The sequence below is a fragment of the Beta vulgaris genome, chromosome 9, assembly GCF_026745355.1.
Source record: "Beta vulgaris subsp. vulgaris cultivar EL10 chromosome 9, EL10.2, whole genome shotgun sequence".
Classification (NCBI taxonomy): domain Eukaryota; kingdom Viridiplantae; phylum Streptophyta; class Magnoliopsida; order Caryophyllales; family Amaranthaceae; genus Beta; species Beta vulgaris.
In genome coordinates, this window is record NC_079210.1 from 51,677,297 (window position 1) to 51,687,938 (window position 10,642).

The following is a 10,642-nucleotide window of genomic DNA, read 5'->3' on the forward strand; positions in this document are numbered from 1 at the left end:
TATTTTCACTCTTGTTGTTTTGCCTCTTAACTAAATGTATGTCGTAGATGTTAATGTGTTTTGGATGATGAGAACTTTGTGTGAAATAAGGCCCCTATATATAGGAATTTGCAGGCAGGCTCGTAGCTTAAGATATGAGAAATTAAGTAGTATCATATAATTATTATATGAGAAATTAGGTATGGTCAAATTTTCGTATCGTTATATATTATGCATAGATATGTAGCTAGTCAAGTGAGTAGTTTCTAAGGGTAACAATGGATACTAAGTTGTTTCCGAAATATTGTTTGTCTTGATCTTTAGCTAGTTGTTTATCCATGTCAACGATATTACAAAGTTTGACTTGAAATAACCTAATTACAGCAGAACTCAAAAGTCTGTTAATTGTTATTCAAAACTTTCTGCACCTCTGAGCTGGATGCCGTGAAATGTTTAGAGTCAAAAGTAGTAATTTATATGTCTTTACAACGTACAGCTAAATAAAAGTAGTTTTGTATTCAAATGGTTTGAGATAATAGTAGAGTTACAATAAGTTTTAGATTGGACATTATACTATTAATTAAGTATTATACCTACCTAAAAGTTTTTATAAAATGTAATTGAAACTTAAATTACTGCAACCCTTTTGAATCACTTTAAACAGCATATACATGGCATATTTGCATCATTCATTGGGAACAAACCGATTCATAACAATAAAACAAACGTTAGAAACCATTATTATTTATGAATGATCATAAATTTTCTGAATTAATCTGCCTCACACAAGGGTTGACGTAGGGAGGTTAGTTGCACAGTTCGACGAAGAAGTCAATTGTCGAAAAAGCCTGAAATGATTTCTACTATTCAGACCTCTGGTATCAAAATGCTTCATAAAATATCTTTTCGTAAAGGAAAAACGGGCCAACGAGTGCAACTAACCGCTATACTATGATCACCTACAAGCTTTTTAAGCCATCTGAGTTTGTTTAGGATCCAAAAACAGTATTATAAATTTCGGGATTTTGTTTTTAGTTAATTTTCCTTTTAAAGTTTTGCTAAGACTATTTAAATGTTTTGAGCCATCATTAGAGGACAACTTTTATTCTAATAATATTACTTTGAGAGTTATCTCTATTCTGGTAGATTCCGGAGCCTTTTGACATATTTATTGCTTGTGAATCTGTTTGTTCATATTAGGAATTGCGTTTATTTTTCCTCTATTAATTGATTCCAACTGCGTCAAAGGCATATATAAATAATGCGGTCAATTGAATCAATCATTACATGGCTATGTTTGACAACAAGAGCTAAAATGAGGAATGAAATGATAATGTAGCTTATTAGCCTAACACAGTCATACTGTTTGAGGAAGTATTTTAGTTACCTTAAATGATAAGTTGCTAAAATTATTAGTAGTGTTTGGACAATACCTATTTCAGGTGGTTAAAATAACTTATATGATAAGTTAAAATTTTTATCTTTTCAAAATCAAGTGACTGAAATTTTGGAAAATCTTTCAAAATTTCGATATCAACTAATTTTGGCAAAATACTTTATCAACTAAAGTAACTAATTTTGCCAAATAGTTAAGCTAATCAGCTACATTATCAGTTCCAACAACTTATCAGTTTCAGCCTTATCTTATTAGTTTCAGTTAACTTATCAGTTTTAGTTTATTTTTAGCTAGTATTGCCAAATAAAGCTTTATATATGATTAAAATTTCTATCCTTCGATCTTATTTACTTCTAGTAGGATAGTACGTAGATCTGGTGTCCTAATTGTGTTGCTTGTTTTCTGTCTTGCATGAGAAATAGAATAAATATTATTTTGCCCACCAATCATAGTTTATAATGACTTAATGAGGAGCAGAATTGTTTGACTTGCCGAAAGATTCTAGTCAAGTGCAAGATATAAGAAAAACTAAGTTCTAGATATATATATACATGCATGACTTTACCACTTTACCGATTATCATCAATAGCTAGTGGATATCTCGCAATTAAAAACTCAGTTCAAACAATCCTTTAGAGAAATTGCCCTCATTTGTGGATTACGATTAACTTAGTCCAATTCCAAAGTAAAACTCAGATACATATTATATATACTGCAACAAGTTGAGATAAAGTTAAATTACAGTTGTATATCAAAAGGTAATTGAGGACTTCCTTGTTTCGAAAGCTGTAATTTCCACTCTTGTACGTTAAAAGAACTAACTCTTATTAGTTAATTGACTTAATTCCATTGTTTTCAGTTTTTGCACATTTTTTACATATTGCTCATTTAAGTAAAATATGTGAGAGAATTATAACGAAAAATAAGTAAAATATGTGAGAATTGTAATAAAAATGTGCTTGAGAGCTCTCGAAAGCATGCACTAAGATTTTGCAAGTTTACAAGTGATTTTCAATGTGATAGAATTCTATTTTTATGACATTACATCCGATAATAAATACAAAATTTCCTCTAAATTATAGGATATAACTTTTTTTTTTGAGAGAATACGGTGAGCAATATTATTAAGAAACAACTTCGCCAAGGCTAAAATACCTTGAGGAAACACTTCAAGAAAAATTTGTTCAACCCCCATATCCGCGGGAAGTCTAGTAAGTTTACAAGTGATGATTTTTAATGTGATAGAATTCTATTGTTATGAAATCACATCCGATAATAAATACAATATTTCCTCTAGTTTATATGATATAACTTCTTTCTTTTTTGTGATGACTTTTTCTGGACATCTTCTAACATAAGGTGTTAACATAATTCCTTAAGGATGTTTTTAAAATATTTTCTATCAGTCGGGAGTATTAAATATCAGGTAATTCATTAAATTTGAAACTTTAATTTTCTTTTATCTTAAATATTTATAATATATTTTATTGTATTTCTTAAATTCATTTAATTTAAGATTTAACATGCCACCCTATACTTTGAAAGATCTCCATATATTTATTCTTTCTATGGTTCATATTTCTTATAGTTCTACTCTTCTTTTAATTCATAATTTTTTTCTTATGTTGTATATTATAATATATTTTTCTTGATTGCTATGGTTCACCTTCTGACGCAAAAACTGGGAAAAAGGGAGCTAGAATATTGAGTGCAAGGTTCAATGAGTAATGAGTGAATGAGTGATAGACATTAATACTTTATCTAAAATTCCGATAGAGATGACAATTATTCATGGATTGGTAAATTATTAATCCACCTGCCTCAAAATAAATTGATGATCACCCGCAGTGAAATCGGTGATGGATGGATCTGGTCGGATATGGATGATATTTTTTGTGGACCGACCAGCTCCATCCATCCATTCATATATCTCTCTCACACACACACACACATGTATATGTATGTATATATATGTGTGTGTATATATATGTATATATATATATAATATATAAATATATATATATATATATATAATAATATATATAATATATATATATATATATATATATATATATATATATATATTATATATAATATATGTGTATATTATATGTAATATAATATAATATAAATAATATAATATAATATAATATAATATAATATAATATAATATAATATAATATAATATAATATAATTTTTTTACTAACACGTGTTAATTAAAAAAATACTAAATTTTTTTAAAGGATCAAAAAATACTTATAATTACTTTTCGGTGTGTAATAAGATTGATATATTGTCCATTATATTGTTAATTTATGAGATTATGATTAATTTTTCATATATTAATTTTTTTTAAATTGTTAAATCTAAAAAATAGTTTTTGTTCCTAGTATCACCTGTTTCTCACTCGCCCCATACCCATGGATGATGGGTCAAGCGGATATGGGTGAAATTCTTGGCGCGTGATGGATGGTGTGGATGGAGTTTTGTGTCGTGAGTGGTGGGGGCGGATGGAGCTCCACCCGATCCATCTCCGATCTATTGCCATCCCTAAGTCCCACCCAGAAGTTTTACTATAGGAAAGGACAGTTGGGGTACTCCGTCAATTGAGTTTACATGTTTCCTGTTTGATATTGAAAATGACGCGACACCTATAGTTGGAATTAATTATTTATGTCGATTTATCGTAATTACTTTAGTAATATAAGAAATAAGTCTGGGCAACCCAATAACTAGGGTGAGGGTTTGATTCATTTAATTTACAAGCTCAAATGATATGTCACACTTGCTGAAAGATTTATCGTAATTACTTTAGTAATATAAGAATTGTTTGACTTGCTGAAAGATTCTAGTCAATTGCAAGATATAAGAAAAACTAAGTTCTAGATGTATACATGCATGACTTTACCACTTTGCCGATTATCATCAATAGCTAGTGGATATCTCGCAATTAACTAAACTCAGTTCAAAGTCAATCCTTAGGAGAAATTGCCCTCATTTGTAGATTACGATTAACTTAGTCCAATTCCAAAGTAAAACTCAGATACATATTATATATACTGCAACGAATTGAGATAAAGTTATAAGTACAGTTGTATATCAAAAGGTAATTGAGAATTTCCTTGTTTCAAAAGCTGTAATTCCCACTCTTATACCTTAAAAGAAATTAACCTTGACTTTCATGATTATACTGCTTATCTTTTGTTATTTTTATTTGTATTGGGTCAAGTCTATTTTTGGATCACCTAAATTTCATTTAAGGTCATTAACCCATACTTTCATAAGTTAGCGTGTATAGTTGAATTTCATTTCAGGTCATTTTGGGTTGGTTTCGGTCAACCCGAAATCGATAATGTCGGGTTTGGGTTATGATTTTCAACCTGAAATTAGAATCGGGTCGGGTTTGGGTTTGGGTTAGGGTTAAGTGACCTGAAATATAACTCAAGTCAACCTAAAATTGACCTAACCCGACCTGATTGTCATCCCTACTTCTGACGCAAAAACTGGGAAAAAGGGAGCTAGAATATTGAGTGCAAGATTTAATGAGTAATGAGTGAATGAGTGATGACATTAATACTTTATCTACCATCCCAATAGAGATGGCAATTATCCATGTGTTGGTAGATTATTCATCCACCCGCCCCGAATAAATGGATGATCACCCGCAGTAAAGCGGGTGATGGATGGATTGGGTGGTGGGCCGGGTTGGATATGGATGATTTTTTTGGACCGATCCGCTCTATCCATCCATTAATATATCCATACATCCACTCATATATATATATATATATAATATAATATATATATATATATATATATATATATATAATATAAAATAATATAGATTTTTTTACTGACGCGTGTCACTTAAGGTAACTAAAAAATACTAATTTTTTTTTAATGGATAAAAAAAATACTTATAATTACTTTTCGGTGTGTAATAAGATTGATATTTTGTCTAGTATATTGTTAATTTATGAGACTATGAGTAATTTTTCATATATTAATTTCTTTAAAATTGTTAAGTCTAAAAAATAGTTTTTGTTCCAAGTATTACCCGTTTTTCACCGCCACACCCGCGAATATGGGTGAAATTTTTGGCGGGTGATGATGGATGGTGTGGATGGAGTTCTGTGTCGCGAGTGGTGGGGCGGATGGAGTTACACCCGACCCATCTACGATTCATTGTCATTCCTAAATCCCAACCAAAAGCTTTACTGTAGTAAAGGACAATTAGGGTACTCCGTCAATTGGGTTTACATGTTTCCTGTTTGATATTGAAAATGACGCGACACCCATAGTTGGAATTATTTATGCCGATTTATCATAATTATTAAAATAGTATAAGAAATGAGTTCGAGAAATCCAATAAGCAAGGTGAGGGTTTGATTCATTTACAAGCTCAAATGAAATCTCATACTAAAGCCAATCGTCAATAATAGTAAGTGAGCTCTGACAAATGGAGGAGGTACTGTTTGACAAATGAGATTTCACTCACAAGCTCATTTGACGATTGATAGTAGGTATTATTTTCACCAAAAAAATATATATAGTATGAGCGTATGGTTAATCGAGAAGTGATAAGATGATGCTTATCATGAGCAGTGATAAGCATTTCGACAACATCAAACCTCGAGAGTATTTTGAGAAAAATTGTCAAACTTTAAGGGGTATCTGAGAAATTTCGTAAACAAAATAGGTAATTTGAGAATTAGGTCATCATCAAACCTCATAAGTATCTCGGAAAATTTTACTAAATATGTTTGACAACATCTCAACAACATATCATAATTTCTTAGTATATGTTAGATGAGAACTTATGGTTATCAAGGTTTTTTTTTATACTATGTGATAAAGACACTTTCTCTAGAGTGCATTCTCTTCACTTGAGTTTAGTTCTTTAATTTATACACTAAAACTTATATGAATTTATTGGAACTCATCTTATAGTTTCTCATAACTTAATTACTTGAACTTATCTGAATTAGAAAAAAATGATCGGAACCTATCATAAGCTACATTTCCTCAAATTAGGTTTTTTTTAGAAATGAAGTGAACTCACCCAAATTTAAAGGACTTTAAAACAAATGGATATAACAGTTATCATCTCGGCCATGCTTTTTGGCAATGTTGTCAACCACTTAGATAATTAACTACTTGGATCTTAGTTGTCAATTCTATCAATATTAAGAGATGACTAATAATTATGATTTATGTTCCAAGAAAAACAGTCATTTACAATAAAAATATATTTAAAGGCAATTATAGAGAGAATAAAAAGTTGAGAGGTAGAGAGACTAAAGTGGTATATATCTTTTGAGAAAATAGGATTAAAATACGGTAAGTATTTTTTTTCGTGAAACGAATGAATATTATGGATAGAAACAAAAAGAGTATAATAATGTAGTCTCTGAAATAAATTTATCTCTATTATATAAGCCAAAAAGGGAGCTATAGTGTCTCCGTATAAAAGGTTTTTTTTTTCCTTAGCTAAATATATAATTATATATTCAGATTTTTTTACAATTGTATCCTAATTCGGATTTTTTTTATAATTATATATTCAGATTTCCTAATTTTAAGATGAGAAATTACATAAACTAAATAAGCATCAACAAAGTAACTTGACATAATGAGAAAAAAAGGGTTACTTAATAAAAAAAAATTACATCTAATGTTCATCCCAATTTCTAAACACTTGATAAAATACATTAGTTTGTACTATAATGATTATAAATTATACTTTCAAAATTATATTTCGATGAAATTTAAGAACATACCCAAGTAATCGACCATGCGTCGCGTGCATAGAAGGCTAATCTATATAAATATATTAAAAGGCGTGCATAAATAAGAAACTGTGTGCCATGTGGCGCTCTCCCTAGGGAGTTTTAGTTCATGTAATCCATGTACAATAAAAAAATTAGAAAATTGCGTAATATAGGGTTTGATCTCAAGACCTCAAGTACATATACTAAAGTCTTAGCCACTAGACTAAGTTGTATTTAGTCTTATTATCATAAAGTATTATATTAATAAATGAACTTTTCTTACCCGGGGAATAGCCCGGGTCTAATAACTAGTATATTATTAGAAAATGTATGGCCAAGTCAATTAAGGTTCACTTTGAAGTTAGATGCTCCTTTTAGCTTTTTAGATTTTATTATATGTTTATATCTAGTATAGTTGTATGCCAATATATATTGACAATATTGTGACCTTACTCTCTTTGTAGATAATATTTGTTAGATTTTGGGTAAACTTCCTTGAGCGGATGATTTGCCATTGACGAATATTTGTAGTACAATTTAATGATAATCCCTAACTATGTTAGAAAATATATATAGATAATTTGATCCATACACACAAGTAATGAGAGGAGAACTACTTATGATGTATTGCCCCTAGCTACAAAAAATTTCTGATGTACTGCATGCAATTGTGAAGCTCATATGGTCAGTCTATGCGAATTTCTTTAAACCTTACTATTTTATGACACTAAGCTTGGTAATTTGCAAAGATAGGTGTTTGGACATGGTTAAATAATGTTATATATAGTCCATCTAAAAGGTCAGCATGATATACTCCTAAGGAGCCCATCAGCTTTTTAGGTTAGAAGGAGGTTTTTCATAAAAAAGAGACAACTTTTCTAAAAGTTGGGATGTTCCCCTATAGGATTTCCGTTATGGAAAATCCCCAACACTATAAAAGCAGCAAGTCTGATCAATGAATAGGTATTGAATACTCACCTAAAAAAACCAGAGAATTTCTCTCTACATTCACTCACTTTCTCTTTCTACCTCAACTGACTTGAGCGTCGAATGGGCGTTCTCGAAAAAACCCTTGTGCCAGTTTTAATTGTTTTGTAGGACTTCCGATGACGAGACTAAGGATTTCACTTCTACTAGAAATTTTATATTAGACTCTCAACGATACTTAAATTCAGACAAAAAAATAGGATCGGAAGTCCTAAACATATATAAGTACTTTTTTGATAGCACGTGTGAAGCATATCGAAACATCACATAAACAACGTAACAACCTTTATTTCATGTATGAACAAAGAAGAAAATTTTAGTAGCAAGTACAACTCTTACAACAACATGAGTTGGTAAAACAAAACTAGAAGATAGTTGTAAAACTGTAAAAATATATCTTTTGTTTTATTCCTAATATAAACGATTACATATAAAAGATAACATCAATGTTTTATTTTAGGAATTTAAAGCATGAGTCACCCTTTATATCACAAATGGCTAGTTATCCCCACCACGACCACCTCCATAGCCTGATCCTGAACCATATCCTGATCCATATCCGGAACCTGAGCCTCCATTACCTCCCCCACCTCCATTTCCACCTCCTCCACCTCCACCTTTGCCGTACCCACCTCCACGTGCACCACCATAACCTGAACCTTCTCCCGATCCATATCCAGAACCATAACCTGAGCCTAAGCCTCCATTACCCCCGCCTCCTCCACTTCCCCCTCCCCCACCTCCACCTTTACCATAGGCACCTCCATGTGCACCACCATAACCTGAACCTTCTCCCGATCCATATCCAGAACCATAACTTGAGCCTAAGCCTCCCTTACCCCCACCTCCTCCACTTCCACCTCCCCCACCTCCACCTTTACCATAGGCACCTCCATGTGCACCACCATATCCAGACCCTTCTCCAGATCCATAACCAGACCCATATCCCGATCCAGAACCGCCTTTACTTCCCCCTCCACCTCCTCCTCCACCTCCACCTCCACCTCCTCCACTACCATATCCTCCTACTCCTGCACCACCGTGTCCACTACCACTTCCAGAACCATAACCTGACCCATACCTGGAACCATAGCCATTAGACCCTCCACCGCCTCCACCACCGCTACCACCACCACCTCCACCTCCTGCGGCAAATGGTGATCTTGCTGCAATGCTTAGTTCTACAAGAAGTAGAACCAACAATGCAACCCCTATTGCTTTGGGACTTGCCATTATTTTCACTCTTGTGGTTTTGCCTCTTAACTAAATGTATGTCGTAGATGTTAATGTGTTTTGGATGATGAGAACTTTGTGTGAGATAAGGCCCCTATTTATAGGAATTTGCAAGCAGGCTCGTAGCTTAAGATATGTGAAATTAAGTAGGATTATATCATTAATATATGAGTGTTGTAACCTAAGGGAACACTCAAGAAGGGGGGGGTTGAATTGAGTGACGAAATCTAATCGATTTTCGCAAAAACCCTTTCACAGCTCAGTGCCAGGCTCTGAGCTGAACACTCGAAAATTGTTATTTTGCGTTTTTGCGAATAATAAACTTAAAAGATATTAGATTTGACACAATATATAACGTGGTTCAATCTCAACTCTGAGATCTACGTCCACAAGAAACAAAAACTCTTTTATTTCTTTGAATCATATAATATCAAACTCTTGATACAATACGATTCCCCTCACTACTAACCCTAGTAATGACTCCCCCAACACTTAACTCTAAGTGTTGGCACTCTTAATAATGTAAAAGTTACAAAAAGAACGATCCTCAAAGATGTGCTTCTTAGTCAAGCAAATAGAGGACAATTACAGTTGTGAAATAGTAACTTAAACCTAACAGCTCAGTGCTACGCTCAGTGCCAAGGAAATAGTTTTCAGCTTTTTTACTTAGACTCGATTTTCTCTCTAAAAACATGAGATCTAAAAGTGAATTATGAATCCCTTTTATAGAACATGGGTTGGACGAATATCCTTCCAAAGGATATTTTTCAATTCCTTAATTCAAGGGATTTAATTCTCTTTTAGAAAATCAATCTTTATCTTTTTCATCTTTATCTTTATTCTTAAAAAGATATGTTTTCCATAATAGATTTTCTTTTCAACTCAAAAATTATTTTCCAAAATAAAATCTGATTTTATATACCTTGTTTTTAGGAAATTCCAGTTTTATAAAATCTCTTTGAAAAACACGTTTTTAGAAAACACGTTTTAAATAAAATTATTTTATAAAAAATCTTTTTAACACGTTTTAAGGAAACTCGATTTCTGTAAAAATCTTTTTTCTAAAATTCTTTTATTTTGTAAAACACATTTTAAGGAAATACAATTTTTATAAAATATTTTTCTAAAGCTTACGTTTTATCAAAACACGGTTTTTATCAAAATCTTATTTTTATTAAAATCTTTTCCTTAACTCGGTTTTATCAAAAACTTATTTTCCTAATCCCTTTTGATTTCTGATTTTAAAAAACTTATTTCCTTTTTATATAGAAATAT

General features: G+C 31.7%; 1 protein-coding gene across 1 annotated transcript; it reads right to left on the minus strand.

The window, feature by feature from the left end:
- Positions 1-8,632: 8,632 nt before the first annotated feature.
- On the minus strand, positions 8,633-9,367 carry LOC109136147 (glycine-rich cell wall structural protein 2). Its single transcript, XM_019252078.3, has one exon. The coding sequence runs from the start codon at positions 9,365-9,367 to the stop codon at positions 8,633-8,635; it is 735 nt and encodes a 244-aa protein (XP_019107623.2).
- Positions 9,368-10,642: the final 1,275 nt, after the last annotated feature.